We start from the raw sequence: 24,815 nt of genomic DNA, 5'->3' as shown, positions 1-24,815 counted from the left end.
TGAAAGTATTCAATCATTTGTTTCCGGTTATAACTTTATTTGCTGCCGATTTTACAATTCTTGATTATTAATTTAAAATCCCGATTGAAGTTTTGAAACAGTCGGGGTAGCAAACTCTTTCGGGACAACATAGTACACTGACTACAATAAGAGGAACCACCAAAAAAATCTTCTGGAGTTTTGGGCGCTTAGCCAGTACCCAACTAGAAGCCTTCTAACGACAAGAATAAAAAAATTTACAGTGGCGCTTCTGGGTTCGCTGTCTTGTTAAAAAGGAACTTGTTCAGCTAAATTTGAAGAAGACACGAGTGTGATTATATTTCTGAAGTACTGACGATACGTGCAAAAGCTCGCAACCCTATCGATAGATCAGTCTGAGAAACACAATGAGGATATCAAGAAGACTGTTCAAGGACTGAAGCAGGAAGAGTTTTGAGGGAATTTGAGCAACAGAGTTAAATTTGGTAAACGGTTATTTTCGAAGAAATACATAGGTTTTTGGGATGAAGATTATATCTGAGTGGTGGAGGTACCCAAGCAGCTAGAAAGGAAAGATTACTTCGACAGAGAGAAGAAAAAGAGCCAAGAAGATTTGCAGCAGAGGTTGAGGCCTCAGAGGAGCAATCAGAGTAGAGGGCAGCAGCTTGGAAAACAATAGCAGAATTGGTTTTTTTCAAACCTTTCTCTTCACCTGGATACGATGTTTGGGTGACTGGCGTGAGTATTACTTGGATGTTTGTTAAGTGTTCATGTCGTCAAAAAAATAAAATCAATAGATACTTGCCAGAAAAGTTGTTTAGTTGGGCTTTTCATGCTTTGAGTTACTTGCCACATGAATTTTGGAATTCCGGCCAAAAGTAGGGTGCTTGGACTGTTTAACGGATTTTGTAGTTCTTTTGACTTAAGTCTGTCCACTTTTCAAAAGATGTATGAAGACCATTTTCGGAGATAGTTGGTAGTAATGGGCAACTATTATGAAGAGGTTTTACGGTGTGAAATTAACAGACTAGTGTTTGAAAGTGAAGTTGTTGAGAGAAAACAGTTTGCGATCGAAGAAGTGATCAATTAATTAGAAAAGAAAATAAAACTTGTTTCAACTGGGGTTATTGTCAAACCAGTTATGACCAGTTATACTTCTTCGACTAAATGTTGGTCTGCCATAGAAGCTGTTGGTTTTGGAGCAAAACCAACCAGTGCTTCAAGAGAAGCCGAAGATCAGAGGCGGGAACCAAAAAAGCATTTCAAAACGTACTGAGGGTTCGTCCGGTCTGGAGACGGTTGCTGACTAAAACGTCAATGGTGGGAGTTGCGATTTCGATTCCGAGGGAGAAATGGAAGAGCAGATTACTACAAAGCCCATATCCGAAGCTGAGCAGTTCAAGGAAATAATTGGATCGATGTAATTCACGGTGAGGCATTGGTAAGAACATAAAAGTTTCAGAACTGAGAAGCGGTGCACTCGAGGAAATAGCTAACAGTGAGTTGGAGGATTATGCAATTTTCAGTGACGACAATTTTAGCATTGACGACAGCTGCTTCGATTGCAAAGATGGAAACTAGTTTCTTTGTGTAGATGACGTTGTGTTTGTTCCCAACGTTCGTCAGCCGTACAGAAACCCTGAATCTTTTGACCAGACTACCGAAATCGAAAGGACAGTTGGTAAACCATGCTTTAAAGCGTTGATAGCGTGTGAATACATCACATCCTGTCCCTATATGCCGTACTTTTGCAAACGGGTAGATGTTGAAGGAACAACTAAGCCGAATTTTAATTGTGCTCAAAAAGGTGTTTTCTCTAGGGCAGCAGAAGAAATGTTATGGATTTTTGATTGCTAATAGTTCGCGCCAAGGTATAATCAGTACTAGGTCGCAGCACACTGATCAACTAAGTTTGACCCGAACGTCACCTGTTGATAACTGTGAGAACTTAAAAGGGAGTTTAGTACCTTTCCCTATATACAGACGATGCGTACTGCAAAGCAACCCAGGGTTGTGAAAGCACGGCTGCAAAGGCAAACGCTGATAGATCTCCAGAAGGGTGCTAAGACAAAAAATCGACTACACCAGCAAAAATAAGCAAATAATTTCTTGCCAAGATCTGGAAAAAAACCGCATTTGATCAAGCGGAAAATAAAATCAGAACGAGGGCTCAAACTTTGCCCTGACTGTTGGAGGCATCGGAGATACCATACGGGAAGTTAAAACTGTTTTTGGGACTTCGCGTCAGCAGCTACCGCCTGCAACTTTTAAAAAGCTGGAGAACCGCAAATTCAATGTAGAAAGAGCGATGGATAATGAATCAGTTATTGATGATGTTTTTAAACACAACTGTAGCAGAAAGAGTGACGTGCTACCCTTTCGTTGATAACCAAGATGGAAGTGGTGTCGGCTCCCGTGATGTGGTTTTTGGCTTAGTTCAGATTAAGTTGGAGGATCCCGGATACTCAGAAAGAAAATAAATTGCTGAAAAAGAGGAAAGAAATAAATGCAGAATGAATCTGAAAATTTGGTCTGGACAACGTTGCAAAAAAATTAGCCATTTGGAAAAAATCGAAAAGAAAACAGTTCTTTGAATTCGGATCTCCATTACTTCACTCAGACAAGGAAACATTGGAAAAGAGTTTCAATATGCTACAAGTGATGCAGCTATTCAGAGTAGACAAATTATACAAAGCGCGGTTGGGCAGTCATTGAGGGTGGGGCAACGCAAAGTTTCTACTGCAGAAGATGTTTTTTTCCGAAAAGTTCAACTTTTTAATCGGATTGTGAAGTGTTCCATATCCAGAGAGAAGAGTTCGGTGACGATAATTCAGTGTGACCTTCGAAGGCACGTGATCTGATTTGAAGCTGAAATTTACGAATGATGGAGAGCTCTTGTGCATTTGCTTTGGAGAGAATATAGTGGCAGTACACTTAGAGAGTTCTTCTTCGGAGCAAGTTAACGAATGAGAGCAGTCCTCGAATTTCGAGGTCAAGAATGCAATAGATAGTGTGAAATTAGTTGTCGATGAGCATATACCGCCAAGAAGAGATAGTAAAATATAGGAGAAAGGTGTCGTGTATTTCTTCTCCTAACTTGAGGAAGAGTGACAATCAGAGAAGTCTTGATTGTTGTTTGGAAAACAAAGTTTAAGTCGGAAGAGAAGTGGATCAAAGAGTTTGAGGTATCAGTCGCCAATGGGACTGTGGCGTAAAAAAGCGTCTAGGATTGAGACATGAGGCGGATTTCCTTTCAAGCATCGGAGGAAGAAAAAAAAATTTGATAAAATGGTTAAGCTTGAACTGTTTGATGTGAGAGCTACTATGTCCAATCAAACGAGACTGCAGCTCTTATGATTATCAGTTATCGTGGCGTACATTTAGTTAGCGGTTCGCAATTGAGTCAATGAATCTACTGCTAATAGTGAATTGCATATGCACTAAATGGCAAATACTATAATAGGACTCTAAATGGAAAAAGATGGTCAGTTTAAATGCAATGTTCAGAATTAGTTTAAGATTAGACAGAATTATATTTGTTTGCATTGAAATGTTTTGAATGTGAGCTTCTTTTGAACCAGTATTTTTTGTTCAAAAATACTTTACTGACTGAGTTACTTATGAATATGATCCTGCTTATATCTTCGATTATTTGTTTAATCAATAAACAGTGCTCCGGGCATTATCTAACGTGATTTTATTGGAGCTCTTTTTAAATGCTTCACAGTAACGTAGGTTCACTAAGTTCCTAAAAATTAACACTCTGCAGAGAAGAAAGAGTGCTAGTATACAGGGACCGACGGTTTTTTTATTATTGGGGCGAAAAATCGTGTAGTAGGGAGGAGTGTGGAATTTCTAATTTAAATCGTTGAAATTATATGACATTGAAGCTTAGATAGATTGTGGGTAATTAGTTTGCAGAGTTTGGGAGCTAATATTGAGCATATCAACAATGCAAAAAAAATATCGAACTTGAGCGAAGTAAGTTGGGCTGGAGTGTAGCTTTCCTTGTTAAACACAAAAAAACACTAAATTTGCGAAGTGATTGTTGTCAAAAATAGTCAGAATGAAACTCAGAGGTTTTTGAACGAAAGGACAAACTTATGATTACAGCAGAAAAAAGAATTTTTGTTTGCCCCTGACGATTACCTATAGCTCGGAAATACGAAGACAAAGAAAAGCAGATAAACGTTTAGTCATAAATTTTATTGTGTGGAGAGGCCAAGAGTAAAAAGTATGATAAAAATTACATTAACCAATTGTGTTCTTTTTGCGAATGGTTGGCTCAAAGACTTTTAATCATTAAAAATTGATACTTTTACGGTGTAAATCGGCAAGTGTTTGGCTTCTATGCACAAAATCGAAATGAATTGGTTTCCAAAACAAAAATAAGCAGATCAAATTGGTGGTTGAAAGGACATGCACGAAGAAATGAAATGAAAAGAAAAAGAATTGAAATATTTGCTTTTTGTTGCAAGTTTTCCTTGGGTTCAAGCTGGTGCTCAATTTTTAAGAGTACTAGTCTGACTAATCTTTGAAAAGTGATTTTGTGTTTGTAAGAGAAATTTGTTATAGATCTTGGGAGTTGACGCAAATAATTGTTGGAGACCTTATATTCAAGTTTTTCTGTCGGTTCGAATTTATCAGTGAAAAATTGGGAACATTAACGGGTCTAATTGAACCATCAGCTAGGAAACAGTAACTGTTAAGAAGTTTGTCTTAATTATACAGCGGAGACAGTCAAAATTTTCATATTGTCATGAACTTTGTTCGATGTTGGAGATAGGACTAAATGTTACTTCGATTTCTTCTTGAGAATAGATTGATAGGAACAGAACACTTTAATGGCTGTTTAATCAAAATTCGGAGAGAAAGAGAGAAGCAAATACTCTCCGCTATAGAGAAACTCAATTATTCTCCAGAAAACACTCTAGTTTTCAAGCCAGATCGCCCTGAAATTTTAACTGGTGGCTCCTTGTACGTGTAAGGAGAAAAACAACATGCTCTTTGTGGTTCCCGAAACAGTTCATGTGTGCTTTTCAAGCAAACAAAAGAAAAGAGGTTAACTGAATTTTTTGTGCTCTATGAAGGAAGCTACAGTTTCACCAGAGCCAATATACCCAACGAAAAACGAAATATCTACGACATTCAAACCTGAAGATAGCTAATGAGTTATTTTTCACTTTCAAGGTTAAAACGATGACAAATTTTCTACAAAGAAGAAGACAGAAAGATCTAAATATTGCCTGATTTTTCAAGAATTGTGATTTTAAGGAAATAGTTAAAAGTTGGTTGAAAACTATTTCTAGATCTACAGAGGAGCCAAAATATTCATGTCCAAATCAAAGACGTATCAGTAAGAGGGAAAAGATATAAACAGAATGCATGTACTGGTATAAAAATTGTTGAACAGGAAAGATAACTTTTGTGGAATCCTGAACTTATCAAAGCTAGATGTCCATAAAATTCCTGTCATTTTGAGCAAATATTTACAAAGATAAATTGCTTCTCGTGGCTAACCTTCTACGCCCACTATTGCTCTGATACGACAGGTCAAATTGTTCCAAAATGAATAATACGTGACGTTTTGCTGGTGAAAAACTTATAACTTTGTGTACCTTTAAGCACAAGAAAAACGCTCAGAGAGGCCTACGCGGCCGACGAACAGCGGTTTGTTAGTCAAACTTGAGAGAAAAACTTGAGAAAAATTTTGAGTGAGCAGTTAGTTCTCAGCGACATAAAATTGAAGTTGGTCAGCCATTTCCTTGTGAAAGAGCTTAGATGCCTATTTTATTGAAGTTTGTAAAACTGCAAGGGTATTCAAAATCGTTGGTTGTAAAAAAAACGCAAATAATTGTTGGAGTTCTTATATTCAAAATTGCCACTAGAGTCAATTTTATCAGGGAAAATTTGGGAAAATTAACGGGTGTAATTGGAAGGTAAGCTAATAAACAAAAACTGCTAAAAATTTTGTCTTAATTATACAGAGGGGACAGTCAAAATTGTCATACAAGTAGAAATAATGCGAATCAGACATTCAACAGAGCAAAACTTTTGAAAAAAAAATTTTGGGTGGAAAAAACTAGTTATGAAGTGAGGTTGATGTTGGAGATAGGACTAATTATTGCCTCAAATTTTTCTTGATAGTAGATTAATGAGAACAAAAGAGCTAATTGAAAGTAATTCCGATAGAGAAAAACTTGAACGTTACGCAATCATGCGTCTCAGTTTTTACGACCCCCCCGCAAGACCCCAAAACCCTACTTCTTCAAGCCCGATTGCCCTGAAATTTTAACTGGTGACACCTTGTACAAATATACGTGTAAAAAGAAAATCAACGGGCTCTTTGCGGTTACCCGAAACAGTTCATGTTGGCTTTGCAAACAAACAAAAGAAAAGAGTTTAACTGAATTCTTCTTGTGATTCTATGAAAGAAGCAACACTTTCACCAGAGTCAAAGTATCTACCGAAAACCACATTCACACGTTGAGAACGAAAATAAGTTATCGTTCAATTTCAAGGTCTTAGCGCTGACGAATATTCTACACAAAAGGCAGAAAGATCTAAGTTTTCCTTGATTTTTCAGGCATTATGGTTGTAATGAAATAGTTAAAAGTTGGTTGAAAAACATTGCTAGATGCACAGAGGAGCAAAAGCTTTTATATAATAAATCGGAGTGGTATCAGTAACAGTGAAAGAATACCAACAGAATGCATGTACTTGAATAAGAACAGTTGAACACGGAACAACTTTTTTGGATCCTGAAAATATCAAAGCGAGTTGTGCACAAAATTCCGGTCATTTTGAGCAAACATATACATTAGATAAGTTGCATCTTGTGACTAACATCCTATGCCCACTATTGTACTTATACAATAGGTCAAAATGTTCTAAAAGGAACACTACGTTACGTTTTGATAAAAAAAGTGATTGAAATTTGAGTACCCTTATCACAGGAATAACGCTCCGAAATGCTTACGATGCTGAGGAACAACCGTTTATCAGTCTATTTTGAGAGATAAAAACGTTGAAGTGGAGCAGTTGGTTCTCAGTGAGAGAAAATTTATCAGCGAGAGAACAAATAGTTGTTCAGTGAGTTCTCTGTGAAAAAAATTTTATGCTAGTTGTTTAGTTGCAGTGAGTGTAACTGCAAACGTATTCAAAATCGTTGGTTTTGAAAATTTGAAGTTTCTTGCCTGTAGCATGGCTACCGGGAGGAAGAATTCATTATAGTTGTTTGGGTTAAGAAGTGAACTGCATGCGTTCCGGATACTTGTTGGTAATCTGATTGAGCTGATTTGAATTAGTGTGAACCAATAGTTAGTTTCGATAGAAAAATTACTTTCGTATAGTTGAAGTTATCCAGTTATTTGTAGCTGGCTATAACTGTATTGGTTGCTGGTATTACATTTCTTGGTTATTATTTCAATTATCCCAATTGAAGTTTTGAAACAGTCGAGAGAGCAAACTCTTTGGAGACAACACAGTACACTCCCTACAACAAAAGGAGCCACCAAACAGATCTTCCGCAATTTTGATAGATTTTTGGGCACTAGCCAGTCCCCAGCTAGAAGCCTTCTAACGACAAAATTAAAAAATTCTACATCTGAGAACCTTATTAAAGGATTTGAAAATTTGATGAGAAGTTATTGAGTCAGTAGAGCTTCAATCAGATACCCACAGAGCAACTGATTGGTGTCAGGACATTCTGCACAAGTTCAATGTTGATAAATTCCACATGCTCAAAAGACAGAGTTTTCAATGACTAATTTTTAAGCACACGGTACTATTGTTAGGCATGAAGTAATGGTTACGTGGCACTGCTTGATTCTGTGAGAACTTCTGGCGTTTATCGAAAACCGCGAAGTGGTTCGAGATATTAAGTCAGAATATCGAAGTGACTTCTGCAGAGTCACTTAACCATGCTTAAAACACAAAACGCGCACAATTTAAAATGACAAAAGTCGACGAAATTCACCTTCTGGCTAAGTAGCAGCTTGTGGCATTTTGACTTTTGTCACTGCAGACTTTTGGCATTTTAAAATGCGCACGTGACTGTTTTCAAATTATTTCAGACTTTAGTCCAATTGAGAATCACGATCCCCTGTTCCCGAAAAATATCTGTCATGTGTATTTTAGTGAAATCTTATATCTTTTCTGCAATATTTTATGCTTCATCTTTTGGCACCTAGAATCAATATGCTTAAATTGTTTACAGAGGCTTCATATGTTTTTCAAGATTTTTTTGAAATTCGGTGCTGGGAACGGATCTAATTACAGATATGCTATCCCTCAGGACGCAATGCGATCTAAAACGACTTTGTTGCACACTTCCACTATAAAGAAGAGACTACCAAGATGGTCGCAACCATGCTTGGTTTAATCTTTTGTTATTAAACTTATTTATTGTTAAAATTTTATTTTTATAGTTTTTTTAAAAACTCAGCACATCCGCAGAAAAACTGGCAACAATCTATTTTAAAAATTTTAAAATCTGTGGATGGCTAGTTAACACAGAGCTCTATCTAGATTTCCATCGGCTACAAAGTCAGTTATCTTACCGAGAATTAGTTGATATATTGTATGTAACATGTTTTAAACTATAAGTTCACTTTGTCAGCATCGAGGAAAAACTTTCCAACTCTGTAAGAGCTTTTTTCTCAATATAATGAATCTAAATTTTCAATTTACGAGCACCCATTACCACCCACAATTACTAAACACTGCGTTGAAGGCACTATAATCATTAAATTATAAACCACACTTGATGCGAACATCAACACAAAGAGGCCAACACTGATTTTTGCCCCAGTTAAAGAAGTTCCAAGTTTCAACTTAAGTTTGGGCAAATCCGATCTTCTGCGAGGGCACAATTTATAGAAGAGGGCGAGAGCCGTGGTGTTGATTAGGGTAAGTGTTAGAACGGAAGCAAAGACCATTCTTCTGTCAACTTGACTGTCCGAATGAAACCGATCATCACCTAAAATACTGTCGTTGTTTTCGATACTCGATCTTTCTTCGTATTTTATTATTAATCAGTATTAGCATGAATAGTTAACTAAAAAAACGGAAAGCAGTCAACTCGAGGGTAGAAAAACTCAAGCACTAAGTAAGTATATGTTAGACCAAAATCATAGTCGTCCGAGGGACTTAGTACCCCGAGACGACGGCGCTTGCGCCCAAGTGCTGGGCTCAAAGCCTGAGGAGACTAATGTTTTGTTCTAACGTCTATAGAGAAACAGATACGAAATTGTTGACTTTCGGTTGAAATTGATGTTAAGAGTACAAATTTGCAGATTAGTGAAAGAAAAGTTTTCTTAATAATATTCAGAAGTTGAAATAAAATGTCTCCGTCTCCGATAGCCAAGCAGCCGGTTATTTATAGCGGTTTGATTGAAGTGTAAAAAGTTAGATTTCTAAGTTGGAAAAATTGAACGAGGCTGTTATAGCAATAAAGATCTTTCTCCTATTAAGTTGCCATCTTTGTTCCAGTTTTCTTGTGCAACCTGCAGGTGTAAGGTTTTGTCCTAGTTAGCTGCCCCCCTCTCGCAGAAATAAATTCTCACTGTTGCGTCAACCTCAGGTATTGACAGAAACGATGTCAACAAAAAAGATAAGGTTATGCGAAAACTATACGCCAATCTCAGTTACTCTTCTGAACGTCTTCGGCTTAATCAAGTGAAAGAAAACATGCAAAAAAAATATTAAATGACACCCAATTTGAATTTAACCGCTGTTAATTGACCCCAGATGTTGTTTTCACATATAGTTGGAGCCTTACTGTAGAATCATGAAAACTTTGTATAGTCAGTTAAAATTTTTCATGATATTGCGAAATAATTTATCTCGAACACACAAAACTTTTCATGACACTAAGTGCTGCGAATTTGCAGACAATGCTGCTTTTTTGCCGACAGAAAGAAGTATGTCAAACTATAGCATATTTTCTCAGAGTAGACAATTATCGAACTCGGTGTCCCTCGTGTGAGAGTCAACTTCTTCACAACTTTCTTCTCTACGTCAAGGATTGAACAACAAAAGTATATGGAAATTTCAGCAAAACAAATTTAAATTGCGGATGATACAAACACCCCAGATATTTGCGATTCGAGATTGATTCAAATCAGAGCTTTCGAATTCAATTTAATAAATTGCAATCAGAAATGGCCGTGGTCATAATATCAATATATTCATCAGATACATCTTCAAGTTCAGTTTAAGTTGTTTAGATCCTTTTTACTGTCACACTTATATTTAGGTGCAATTTTTCCCAAAATCTTAACAATTCATCAATACAATGCATAAACCAACAAAAACTCGGGAGATTTAAGCAGGCTGCATGAGAACATTTTGAAAGGTCAAAAGATCTTTTGATCAAATTTGACATTTTACGAGCAAAGTGCTTATGACTCAAATTAGTGCTTCAAAAATAAATTTTTTCAAGAAATTCATTTCGTACTTATAATTTTCCCTGGAGGGAGTTTTAGTACAAATCGCAAAATAGAACATCACATCATATTAAAAGCAAGCAACTGTTCTCTAGAATAAAAAGCATTTTAAAATGGAATAACTTGCTCTTGAAATACAGAAGAAAAAAACCTCATAGAATTTAAAAGAAAGTTAAAACAGCAATAGAAATTTGTTGCATGCGAAAAAAAAATATCAGCTGCTTCGGAATTTTTGTTTTAAAGTTTAGCTGAAAACGAACCACTAATTTTGATTTTAAATATTATACTCGAATGCAAATATTGTTTGACTATAGTATACCAGATGGTTACGAAATTAATTAACTTGTTAATTCTTCAAAAGTACTGAGCAAGAGCATTGCGTACGTGTTTTCCACGCGCAATTCTATGACTTCTTCAAAAACTAATTGACTAAATTGAACGGCCTCTAAGATTTAACGCTTGACTATTTTTTCTCTTGATTCTCAAATTACTACTAGAATTCTTCAAGCAAAGAAAAATCGAGTAAATTTTAATATCCCTTAATATACTACAGTTGAAAGTAAAGAAACTAACCAATAACTCCGAATGGTACAGAGAGTATATTTCCAATGACACTGCTCAGGACAGTGCTCATAGTCCAGTTAGTCATCAACACTCCGAATGTCATCGCTTCCAATCCACTCTCAGCTATCTCTGCTGCCAGCTGTAGCATTATGAAATGACCCAAACCTGCATTAACAATATAAGAGAGATGTACTAACATATCCAAAGTTAAAAGAAATTCGGCGCTGATTGAGTGAACTTTCACTGAAATTATCCTGATTACAGTCCTGAAATTCATATTGCTCTACAAGTGTTTTGAAACAGTACTGAAGCGGACTGATAGCTAGGCTTGGGCATATATAAGGAACACAGTTGAAAATCATTGTTAAACTAGGAAACATATTTTTTAAATCCCTGTCAATTAGGGAACATATTTTAAGGATCCCCGTTGAAGGGAATATAAAAACTCAATTTGCGACAGCTTTTAAGAGACTTTAGGTTCCCGCCAGAACTTTTAGTAAGAAACCTTTTCTTCTTATGCTTTGTTTTTCCTCAAAGCTTACTGATCCCCAATTGCAAAGATTGTTGAAACCGTCACAATATTTCTCATTTTCTATTCTTAAGTAGTGTTAAAAAGAGACTAGTTATTGGTAAACAAATGCTGTTGCGAGCATTAGATTGTGCTGCATACTGCTCACCAGATGCAAAGCTGACCACGAGATCCTCTGAGAAGTAGAAGAATTGACTGCGGATGACGTCAAAAATGGTCAGAGATTCAACCAGAAGACCAACCGACATCATCACCAGCTACAACAAAAACAGCAGATACAATTTAAAGTGACGTAACACTTTCTCTTCCTTTTAAAAGTTCGACTTAAAGTTACTTTTTAAAATATTTCAGAATTGCAGAATTGAATGACGCAAATGTTTTACGCTAACACGCACCTACTCTCAGGTTTAGACCTCGATTTGTGAAACGACCATGTTCGACCCAAAAAAGGTATCAAAAGATCGTGCTCGACCAAAATAACCTATGAAATGACTTCTGGCTCAACTTCAGCGAGCAGCTTTTGCTCGCTGAACTTGAGCCAGAAGTTGAGCCTGAAGTCGATCTTTTGCTCGCTGAAGAATTCTTCACGCTAGACTTTTGCTCGACCCAAATTATTATGCTCAACTTTTGCTTGACTGAAATTTTTCACGACGTTTGCCCGACCGAAGATCTTCTGCTCAACTTTTGCTCGACTGAAAAAACAAAATACAAAACCTGGGTCAAACCTGCATAAAACGTAGTCAGCATACATGATTTTTGATCTTATGTGATACTGAGAACACTAATCAATGAAGAATTTGTTTTGAGTTGACCTTTCATAATTTTGGGAGGGAAAACATAAAAGATTCCAAATATTCAATGGCTAATGGGCAGAAGGCCATTATAATTAAACTAACTAAATTCATTCAGTCAAGTAATCTGGCAATATACATAGTCCTTCTGCCATGACTGCCTTATCTTAAGAGTTACAAAAATTCTGAGGATTCTGAAACAAATGGAGTTATATTTTTCTACTGTCTAATTTTTTAGATTCCGAAAGTTCGAAAAAGTTCTAAAATTTACAAGCAACTTTAACTACGTTTCGCGTCACTTACAGTTTACCGTATAATCGCCACTAAATTTTTTCAAAGGCAAATGAAAGAATTATTATGGAATGAAACAAATTAGTCGCGCAAGCCAAGAATGGCAACTACAAGAACTAATTAAGATCATCAAATCAATGAATCCGAAACAATTTTTGCACTGAAAGAGTACTCTTTGTCAAAAAATATCAAGCCTCGTTTCTTTTCAGTAGATAAAATTTGTTTTCTTCTGAAACGAATCCTTAAAATTCGTTTAAAATCTGTAACGCGTAGTACAACAGATCCAAGTACTACGCGTTTCTGTTTTCCAACAGATTATCGTCTGCGTAATTCTATTCAAAAATTTGTTGAGGTTAAAACCATAGAGGAATACCGAAATTTTAGTTGCCCTATTTCGTTCACTTATCATTTGGGGAATTCACTTTTGTAATGCAAAGGAAAATACATTACAATATTTGTTCACAAAGCGAGCAAACTTTTCAAAGCCTTGAAGCCTAAAAACTCTGTCAAAAACTTTTTTATTAATAAAAAAGACGGTTTTCGAGCACCAACTATTTCAAAAGCGATTGGTAACTACAGTTTTAAACTATATGCTATCTTGCATCTAATTTAACAAAGTTTGCATCACTGTTCGCATATTTTTCTCGGACAGTGGACCGTTTTTACAGGTTCCAATTTTTGAAAATTTCATCATTTTTCATAGAGGATAAATTCTATTTTCATCCAGCCGTGAATTCAGGTTCTATTGTGATCAAAATAGCATTAAATTAAAATTGTGCAATCTTCAATCGTTCAACTTAAAAGTTCCTCAAATCTTTGCTCTTTTGGTTGAAATTCTAGACACCTCTCTTCTTAAGAATGCTACTTGTGTGGTGATAGGATAATAGGCAAAGAGTCAGATGAACGGAACTTTTAGCCATTAGGCGAATATCTTGAAATTCAGTTTTCAGTAAACTGAACCAATAACAATTAAAACAAAAAAGGTTTTCAAAAAAGGTTTTCATGTAAAAAAGGTTTTCAAAATCCACTCCGCGCAATAAAGTTGTCAGACGTCCCTAAGATTTGTCTCTAAATGCAAAGCAGGTGTTAAATTAACGTAAATGCAAAAGCAGTTGTGAAAGGTACAAGCAAAATTGATTTTATTTTAGTTGTGCATCTTTTTTACTCTACTCGGTGTCAAGAACCATCCAACTATTTTAAGTAACAGGGAAGAGCAACGACTGTGTGGAAAAATTGACCTACAGCTCTAATTAAGCTGATTTCAATCGAGCAGTTGAAACAATACTTACGGAAAATTAAGGGAGTTTTAAATGAAACAGATCGTGAAAATGCTTTAAATCAAAAGTAGCCAGTTTTTTATAGTTCTTGTAAGCTATTTTTCTATGAAGACCGTTGTTGTAGTCACTTGACTACATTATATTATCAAGAGGAAATCTCAATTACGCCATTAATTGTTTTAATTGTTAACCGCCTAAATTCCACAAACTGCAGTTAAAAACTTTCCGCTAATAGATAAAAACTTCATTTGCCTGGTCGAGATTTCGCTCAAAATCCTACGCCCCTATCCTTGATCATATTATGAGAAACTAACACAATCAATTTACCAAATCATTGAAAGCAATTTCTAGACTAAATAATGGGTTTTTGTTGCACATAGGACAAATTATGAAAAGTTTTCCAAGCACAGTTAGGACAAATTTTTTTGTTGCATATCATTATACACAAAATGTTGTGTTTCTCTTTTAAGTGGTCCACTCAATTTTGATTTCATCTAATGAAAATTCACTCTTTTTTGGGACAGGGAAATCAAAATTCAATTAAAAGCTTCTTAGGTCTTTTTTTCCAGAAGACAACTAAAAAGAGAAATGTGAAAAATTTATCAAGACAAAATGATAATACACCTTATGAGGAACAATTGCCGAGGACCAATTGTTAAAATTATCAAAACTGCATCACATCCGTTTTAAAGAACACTGTTAAAGTTGTAAATTCCTCAATCACTTTGTTGTATAACAGAACGTTAAGACGACAAAAAAAGTGTTAACAGAGGCAAATTCAAATTTTTGAATACAATTAACTTCAAAGTGAGCAAAATCCTTAATAAAAATTGAAATCATTTGAATTTTTGTTTATATTTCCATAGAAAGCCATTGAGACACGGCATTATCCAGTGTACGTCATACGACTACAAAAAGAAGGATAATAACGGCTACATTAAAAATTTCAATTAAATTTGCGCGAAATTGACAGTGAAGCCGCTTCAGTGAAGTCGCAATTATCGCACTGCCAATGGAAGCTACCGCTAATGTTATGATTTAAAAGAAGATAAAATTCCTATAAAATGTACAAAAATAAAAAATCAAATAATTTACGAAGTATTGAAATAACAAAGCGGAGAAACAACTGCCTTAAATCGAAACTGTTTTACAGATTAAATTATAGCTCTCTGAAAACGTTTTTCACCTGTCTTCACAGAGACTAAGAAACAAAAAGAAAAAAATATTTAAAAAAATTGCGAAGTTCAAAAATCAAAACATGTTTTTGTAAACAAGTAAACGCTAAAAAATCATAACAGATATAATATTTTAACAAAACGAGATGAATGCGCTTGAAGCAATTGCGTCTGATATTAATAAGACTGAGTCAAAAGACTACAAAAAAACAATTACGGGCAGTTATTGTCGAAGGCACTGTATAAGTCAAAGAAAGCAATAGCTATGAATTGTAAAAATTTCAAAAACAAAAATTTTTTCAGAAAGCAAGGACACTGGTCAATAATGACACAAAAAGATGATAAAAAAATTAACAACAATAACTCAAAGATTCAAAAATTCTTTAATTATTCTTTTAAACAATAAGTGTCAAAATCATAAAACGAATCAGCTTTGAACAGAAGCGATTTAATCAATTTAAATAAATCTTATTAGCAATCTATTAGCCTTGTCCTTGAAGACAATAAACAATATGTCAGCAGTAAATACATAAATACAACAAAAACTAATAACTCATTAACTCTTTTTTAAAATTAGTTGTGTCAATTTCATGAAAAATAATAAGCTATTAACTGGGACCATTAATAATGGTCATTCGCGCCTCATTATCAACCAATCACTCCTGTCATTGATGATACTAAGTGATCAAACAACAGAAATAATTTATAAAAGTGGGCAAAATCAGAATTATTTTTATTTTTTTTTTGACAAGAAAGTGTCCAGGTCATAAAAAATTCAGCTGCCCCTTGATGAATTCTAAAAATTACAACAGGGCGCAATTAGAACACTTATGCATCATGCTAAAGGCACCCAAAGAATAGAAACTCTGAAAACAATTCAAATTGACCCACGTGAAAAAATCCTTCTCAAAAGCCGAAAGTTTGTTCAAAAACCCATTTCTGACGCTACTTTAAAGGTAGCTTGAAAATCACGCTCACAACTTACTCTAATTTTTTCTCCTTTTAATACTTCAGCGTCTTTTAAATCACCACTCTAATGTGATTTCTTAATGACGTGAAAAAGCCGAAAAAAGCGTGAACAGATCTTCAAAAGACAGCACACCAACACAGTCCAAATCCTTTGTATTACAGCAACTTTTTGCTCGTTATGTTGATTCTATGTCAACACCATTATAAGGAGAGTAATGTTTGGGACTTTGTGGGTTGCGACCCCACAATCTCCTAATTCATTACAATCCTGTGTGTGAAGGCCGAGCTTAGCTAAAGTTCCCATATTTGTTAAGCAAACAAATCCAGCTCTCAATTGGACATATGTTCCTCAAACTTTGGTGTACGATATATTTAAAGCCAAACAATTACGTCAATTTTTCACCAAAAATTTTACGTGGATTTCCAATACAACAATTCTTGACGTCAGTTTTGCATGGAAAAAATGACGTTATTAATGCCGTCATAGCCAACCAATCAACGATCCAGTTTTGACATGTAGAGCAGTATAAATAGAGCTTGAAAAACTACCAAAACAGAGCGGAAACTTGATAATTTTGTGATATTAAAATTGACATAAAGTGCGTATTGAAGCACAATTCCTCGAGCAGTAAATAACTGTTTACTGTGTCCTGTATCGACAAAATACTCGGGAAATAATTCAACTGTTGGCATCCCAAATTTTGACGTCTTCAAATCGTGAGTACAGAGAGCAAAACTCTACTTAAAAAAAGTTTAAATAATTTTGCAAAACAGGTCTTAGACATATATCTTTGTCTTCGATTTGTTCATATCGGAGTGAACTGGTATACATAAAAGAGATTGCGTATTTTGTGATCTGTAGTAAACCCAGTCCAGTTCGATATTGAAAAAACTAAGATTAGCAGTTAGTTGTGAACTGAAATTGTAATGCAACGGTAAGAATATAGCGGATATACAGTTACAAAAGCGAATAGCAAAAAACAATATCAGGACAGATTTGTGGCCGCTGAAACGAGCTGGGCGGTGTAAAGCTTTCCTCGTCATAAGTGGGAGAGCAGCCGTTACATTTGGTCCGCCGACCCGGACAGTGGAAGGCAAACTGCTGTCCAATCTGATGAAGAGAGTGTCAAAGGCACCCACTAAAGAAAATCAAACGAAACAACAATGCAACACCAGTGAGGCAGAGCGAAGAGTTGAATTCACTGAAGCAGCTATAGTCCCACACGAGTGGCTAACCCTGCGTAAAAGCAAGAAGCAAAGCAAAAGCAAACAGCACCCAGGCAATTCAAGCACAATCAGCAGAGAACAGCTTCAGGCAACAGTTCAAAGGCACGACAACAAGCTTCAAGAGTTAGTGGACGAAGTCAACACTAAAAGAAGACTTGGTCAGAGAATAATTGCAGATTCAGACCGACCCAACAAACTAAAGGTACTCTATCAACAGACTGTTCAATTACTAGAGGAAGAAATACCCAAGCAATTGCAGCGTCGTAACCAACTTGCACCCTACTCAACAAACTTTCTTGAAGAACAACTACAGCAGGCAAGGGAGTGCAGAGCAAATCTGGATATTCATTGGCTTGCATATGTAAGCAAAGGCACGCAACCAGAAATGAATACAGAGCAAGGCAACACGAGTCAAGCAGTGAACGAAAGTGAGAGTAACAAAAACTATCCAACGGACAACTCAGCTACCCAAACGCTACAAAACGGCACAGTAGCAAACGATCCGAATACGGAGAATATTTCTGAAACATCTTCAGCAAAGCAAAGGCGGGAAGAACGGATGAAGAAGTTCGCTATTAAGTTTGAAACACAGTTGCGGCTCGAACAGGCAAAGTTCGAGCGAAGGAAGCTGGAGCTCGAGATGCAGATGAAGAAGTTAGAAACCAAGCATCAACTACTGGAACAAGAGCGTGAACTGGAGCGCAAGGTGAAAAGAACAGCATTAGAGAATGATGATGCTCGTTCCCAATCAACCGGTGCTCGAGATAAATCACCCTTCAACCGGACCCCAAGGAGAGAAGATGTCTCTGACTGGGCCAGCAGGATCGACACCCTTCTAACCCCAAGCAGTGCAAGAGCTCGCTTCGATGCAACCCCTGAACTGAACAGGCAGAGTCAGTTCTCACGATATCGAAACCGTTCATCAAGTGCTGAAGACAGGGGCGTTTCCCCCAGAGCTGGATTACGATACAACAGTGGATATGCAGGTAGCAGTAACCTACCTAAGCTGAAGTTGAACAGCTTCGATGGAAACCCTCTCGAATGGCCGGAGTGGTCCAGTATGTTCATTGCTACGGTGGATAGGCGACCAATACCAGACTCAGAGAAGATGAGCCATCTCAAGACCCTCCTGACAGGCAAGGCAAAGTCCGCGATATCTGGAATGGGCTACTCTGGGCAACTCTATGGTGCTGCTTGGAGCATTCTGGAGAGGAAGTTTGGAAGGCCTCATGTGATCATCGATGCACAGTTGGAGAGCCTTCGCAAGGCTAGTCAGGTGAAACCACACGACTCAACAGGTCTGATCGTTTTCTCAGTTATTGTATCAAACTTTGTGAATGTGCTCAAAAAGTACAAGCAGATCGGCGATCTGCAATCAAGGTCGACACTGTATATGGCAGTAGATAAACTACCTCAAGTTCTCAAAGAGAAGTGGTGGTTCTATGTTGATGATAAAGATGAAGACTGGCCTGATCTGATAATGTTTGAAAAATGGCTATCACGAATGGCATTCGTGCATGAAGGGTTTTCAGCTTTCAAGGGAGAGCGCAAGGACGAAGACCGAAGAAGCACGAACAGAGACAAACGGTTTTCAAAGACATCGAACTTCAGTGCGAGTTCAAATGTGGAAGAAGTGAAGCAAATGCACAACGACCACTGCCCGCTAGCTGATGGCACTCACAAGATTTGGAACTGTCCACTCTTCAGGAATATGAGTGTGAATGATCGGTATGCAGCAGTGAGGAAGCAACGCTTATGTTACGGATGTCTGGGCAAAGGACATGCAATCAAAGATTGTAAAGTCAATGCGTGCGGTATCAATGGATGCACCAAGAAGCACAACAGATTGCTACACTCAGAAAACCAAATGGACGAGGGCAATCACGCAGTCAACGTAAGCGCAGCAACAATCAACAAGAGTAACGAAGTTACGAGCTTTCTTCAGATAGTTCCTGTCTCAATACAGAGTGGTGGCAGCAGGCTGAACACATATGCTTTCCTCGATAGTGGATCAACGGTTTCATTCATCGATCAAAGTGTGCAACAGAAGTTACGAGCCCAAGGCACCGATGCAACACTCAACATAGCAGGCATACACGGAACGAAGGATCTGAAGACAGAAAAGATTCCTCTCAAAATAAAGGGATTACATTCAAAAGTGCATTCAATCGAAGCGTTTGCACACCCGTCAATTTCGTTGGGAAACACAAACTATGACTACAGCCAGCTGAAGCAAAGCTTCAACCACTTGAGTGTTCTCCCAAACAAGAGCTTCAACTTGAAGGAAGTTGGCATCATCCTTGGTCAAGATGCTTACGAGCTACAACGCCCATTGGACTACAAGATAGGAACACGAAGTGGACCTTTCGCCGTTCTAACAGAAATAGGATGGGTAGTCAGTGGACCCATGACGGGAAAGAGAAGACAAAATGTTTGTCATTTCGCCTTCACAGAGGATGCGAAAGTGGCTGAGAATATCCAAACATGGTGGGACATAGAAACATATGCCTACAAAATCAACGTCGTCAGTCAGTCAAAGAAGGAACTGCAGGCACAAAAGATGCTAGAGTGTACGACGAAGTTTACAGGCGAGCGGTACGAAGTGGGAATGCTATGGAGTGAGCCAGAGCCAAACCTGCCGAACAACTACAGCTCAGCCTTGGGTCAGTTTTTCTCACTGGAGCGAAGATTCCAAAAGGACCCAAACCTGAAAAGTTTGTATCAACAGTCAATAGATACCGATGTTGAAAAGGGATTCGTAAAGATACTGGACGAATCCGAAGTGAAAAGCACCTTCGGGAAGGAATGGTATTTGCCTCATCATCCTGTGCTAAACCCGAACAAGCCTGGCAAAGTAAGACGTGTTTGCAATGCTGCATCAAAGTACCAAGAAGTATGCCTAAACGACAAGCTACTAGCAGGACCCGATCTACTACATGGATTGATCGGAACGATATTCAGATTTGGTGAGGGACCAATAGCCCTAACAGCGGATATCGAATCAATGTTTCTGCAAGTACAAGTTCCCGAACAGGACAGAAGTTGCTTGAGGTTTCTGTGGCGTCCAAGAACTAACGAACCTGTTCAAATATACAAATATCAGCGACACGTATTTGGAGCTAAGAGTTCTACAACTTGTGCAAATTACGCTCTCAAGCGAGTGGGACTGTACAATGAAGAAATGTATCCAATAGCAGCAAAGGCAATACAAAACAACTTCTACATGGACGATTTCATCAAATCAGTAGAAACCCCTGAAGAAGCAATCGAAGTCTTTAATCAGTTACAACCTCTTCTCTCTCAACACGGATTCGAGCTGAAGAAGTGGATAAGCAACAACGATGAGGTAACCGAAACAATTCCAGAGGACTTGAAGTCGATCAGCAACACAAAGCAAGTCGAGGTGGAACCCAACGCGGAGGGATCTTCAGTGCTTGGACTACAGTGGACTGTTACTGACGATAGTCTTCAAGTGCGTAGAGGTACAAACAAAGAAGTTGAAACTCCATTAACTCAGAGGAAGATTCTGTCACTTGTCTCTTCAGTATTTGACCCGATCGGATTGTTTGCTCCGTTCAGCGTTCACATGAGACGACTAAAAGGCATTTGGACTTAGAATGGACAACATTGGGATAAAGAAGTGGAGCCTGGCGAGGAAGCAGAATTTCTGAGGTGGAAAGAACAACTTCCAATTGTAGTTGAAACAAGCATTGCTAGAAGGTACTTCTATACAGCAAGGGACAAAATTGAACTTCATGTGTTTGCCGACGCATCTGAAGGCACGAAGTGCGCAGTGGCCTACCTACGTTCACAACCCAAGGAGTACTCAGCCGACTTAGCATTTGTAATTGGAAAATGCAGGGTGGCAACGATGAGGCATCTTTCAATACCCCGCTTGGAACTGCAAGCAGCGGTGATGGCAGTGAAGTTGAAGGAACAGATAGTCAAGGAACATGGGATGAAGATAAGCAGTTGCAGTTTTTGGTCAGACTCAACTACAGTATTACAGTGGATACACAGCTCCCATCGTAAGCAGCAAGTGTTTGTGGCCAATCGAGTTGCTGAGATACTGGATACAACTGATGTTTCACAGTGGAAACATGTGAGCGGTATCAACAACCCAGCTGACATTGGCACGAGAGCAATCAACATTGAAGAACTCAAGAGAAGTGAGTGGCTCACTGGGCCGGCCTGGTTGAAGCGACCAAAAAGTGAATGGCCAGAGCAAGTGAACCTAGTCTTCGCCTCAGATGAAGAGAATATAACCGCATCGGTCTTTGCAACACAGACTGAAGAGAAGAAAGCTGTTATTCAGTGGGAACGATTCGGTAACTTCAACAGGCTAGTGAATGCAGTGGCATATGTGCGGCGAGCCATGAGCAAACACAAACCAGCAACACTTATAGTAAACGTTGAAGAACGAGAAAAAGCAAAAGCAACAATCTTCAGGCTACTACAGCAAGAACAGTTTAGTGAAGAGATGAAATCTCTCAGGGCTGAAAAGGAAATTCCAAAAAGCAGCAAAATCCTACAATTCTCACCCATTTCTAGATGAAGAGCGGCTTATTCGAGCCAAAGGCAGAATAGGCAAAAGTCAATTGGACTTCGATGCAAAGCATCCAATATTGCTACATTGGAAACATCAAGCAGTCGAATTATTCTTGCGAAACGAGCACAAGAACAATCAGCATGAAGGCACTGAGCATGTAAGAAACATTGTTCAGCAGAAGATGTGGATCCTAGGCATACGAAATGCCTTGCGATCAATCAAGAACAAGTGTGTAACCTGCAGAAAGGGCAGAGCAGAAACGATAGCACCAGTAATGGCAGATCTACCCGAAGAACGGCTAGATGCTTCAACAGCCTTTACAAATGTTGGAGTGGATTACTTCGGCCCTTTCATTGTGAGGATTGGGCGAAGGAACGAAAAGCGATGGTGTTGTCTGTTCACATGTCTAACTGTGAGAGCGGTGCATATAGAGGTTTTACCCAAGATAGACACAGACAGTTGTCTCAATGCAATTATGAGGTTTATTGCACGAAGAGGCAAACCAAGTACAATGATCAGGGACAACGGGACAAACTTTGTTGGAGCTGAAAGAGAATTTGCAGAATATGTTGCAGCATGGAACAAAGAGAGGATCGAAGAACATTTGATTCAACAGGGGATCAGATGGAAGTTCAACCCACCCGCAGCACCTCACTTTGGAGGAGTATGGGAGCGGCTGGTCAGAAGCTGCAGGAAAGCAATGTATGCAGTGTTGGGGAACAGATCAGTCACCGAGGACGTTCTATCAACTACGATGTGTATTGTAGAACAAACGATGAACGCAAGACCGTTGACTTCGGTCAGTTCAGATGCTAATGACTTAGAAGCATTGACCCCTAATCAGTTCTTGCTTGGCAACAATAACATTTGCCTACCCAATGTACCATGCGCAGAGGAATTTGTTGACCACAGAAAACTCTTTCGACAAACTCAAGCATATGCAAATCTCATCTGGGACAGATTTCGTAAAGAATACTTGCCAACTTTGAATAATCGGCAAAAGTGGAGATCTACGACGAACGAAAACCTTAAAGAAGGAGATCTCGTTTGGTTGATCGAAGATAGTGACAAGCGAGGATACTACAAACTGGGTCGAGTTGTGGAGACCATGGGAGGGTCCGACGGAGTGATTCGATCAACGAAAGTTAGAACGAATGCCGGAGTTTACAAGAGACCAGTAGTGAAGCTCGCCCCAGTACTGCCAAACGAGAAAGATGTTTTCACTAAGGAAAACAGGGCCGGCGATGTGAAGGCCGAGCTTAGCTAAAGTTCCCGTATTTGTTAAGCAAACAAATCCAGCTCTGAATTGGACATATGTTACTCGAACTTTGGTGTACGATATATTTAAAGCCAAACAATTACGTCAATTTTTCACCAAAAACTTGACGTGGATTTCCAATACAACAATTCTTGACGTCAGTTTTGCATGGAAAAAATGACGTTATTAATGCCGTCATAGCAAACCAATGAACGATGCAGTTTTGACATGTAGAGCAGTATAAAAAGAGCTTGAAAAACTACCAAAAAAGAGCGGAAACTTTATAATTTTGTGATATTAAAATTGACATAAAGTGCGTATTGAAGCACAATTCCTCGAGCAGTAAATAACTGGTTACTGTGTCCTGTATCGACAAAATACTTGGGAAATAATTCAACTGTTGGCATCCCAAATTTTGACGTCTTCAAATCGTGAGTACAGAGAGCAAAACTCTACTTAAGTTAAGTTTAAATATTTTTGCAAAACAGGTCTTAGACATATATCTTTGTCTTCGATTTGTTCATATCGGAGTGAACTGGTATACATAAAAGAGATTGCGTATTTTGTGATCTGTAGTAAACCCAGTCCAGTTCGATATTGAAAAAACTAAGATTAGCAGTTAGTTGTGAACTGAAATTGTAATGCAACGGTAAGAATATAGCGGATATACAGTTACAAAAGCGAATAGCAAAAAACAATATCAGGACAGATTTGTGGCCGCTGAAACGAACTGGGCGGTGTAAAGCTTTCCTCGTCATAAGTGGGAGAGCAGCCGTTACACTGTGCTCTCCACTGAGACAACTGGTCCACATTGCGAGAGTCTTGCTATGCTCTCTTATTTTGAGCTATCATTTCAAGCTCCATCTTATGATTGCAACTTATTTTTTAGATTTTTAGAGTGTATACTCCAACACTTTGGATTGAATAAAACACATCCTTCCCCCCCCCTCACCCCCACTAAAGTGGGTCGGAACAATGAATCAGCATTATGGCTTAGTTTGGTCATCGTTATCACGTTTCATTATTGCAGATTCCCTTGGCACAAACGTGATTACTCAACCATTGAATCTATGTTTATTTTGCTCCTTGCTTCAATAAACTATTTCCCCTTCAGCTCGTCGATGCCCTGCCCGAAATAGGGGAACGAAATTCGACTAAAATAAATGATGGTCGACTAAACGGTACATTTTGCGCAAAACGTACACTTCAAAATTTTTGTTGAAAACAGTGAAAAATTCAAGTAAAATTACTATTCGGATAAAATAATTCTAACCTGCGATATGATAAATATTTTCACCCAATTCCTCCCAACTGCGACCCTTTGAAACAAATACATGGCGACCCCAGCCAGAATCGAACACAAGACTGCATTCAAACTGCCCATTAAAGGGTCCACTTTAGCCCAATTTTTCCTGATCTTCACCAGGGCAGATGACTTGGCTGACAGGATTCCAGGTACAATTATGAACATGAGGGCTAAGCGTTGGAAGAGACGGCTTTGAACAGTCACCCAGAACTGCTTCAGCTGAAATTAGATTCTTTTACATTAAAAAGAAGATTGGTTCTGATACCATTAACTTATAACTTATTAACTTATAACTTGATGCCATTATGCCAAAATGCCAATGAAATATTGTAGTATTGCTAATTGGATAATTGCCGCCGCAATTACCGATACTACAGAGAGTATAATTATTTAACCGTCGACTTTGTGAACACTTTAGACTTAGTCTAAACTGACGGAATATTAAGAGAGAG

At 38.0% G+C, this 24,815-nt stretch overlaps 1 protein-coding gene across 2 annotated transcripts in view; it reads right to left on the bottom strand.

Annotated features, from left to right (window-relative positions):
* Nucleotides 1–8,613: 8,613 nt before the first annotated feature.
* The window catches only part of LOC142338489 (folate transporter 1-like), a 49,699-nt gene continuing 33,497 nt past the window's right edge, over nt 8,614–24,815 (bottom strand). Inside the window, exons 4-7 of one of the 2 annotated variants that reach the window (XM_075388265.1) lie at nt 24,331–24,582; nt 11,669–11,777; nt 11,001–11,156; nt 8,614–8,959 (exon numbers count right to left, since the gene is read on the bottom strand). In XM_075388265.1, the coding sequence (XP_075244380.1) occupies nt 8,667–8,959; nt 11,001–11,156; nt 11,669–11,777; nt 24,331–24,582 (810 nt within the window). In that variant the 3' untranslated portion in view covers nt 8,614–8,666. Of the gene's footprint in view, nt 8,968–11,000; nt 11,157–11,668; nt 11,778–24,330; nt 24,583–24,815 lie in introns of both variants that reach the window. The other variant, XM_075388266.1, reaches the window with a different exon arrangement.

The sequence above is a fragment of the Convolutriloba macropyga genome, chromosome 4 (genome assembly GCF_964194025.1).
Source record: "Convolutriloba macropyga chromosome 4, txConMacr16.3, whole genome shotgun sequence".
Lineage (NCBI taxonomy): Eukaryota > Metazoa > Xenacoelomorpha > Acoela > Convolutidae > Convolutriloba > Convolutriloba macropyga.
The sequence above is the reverse complement of the archived record's forward strand: the minus strand, read 5'-3'. Positions and strand labels throughout refer to the sequence as shown.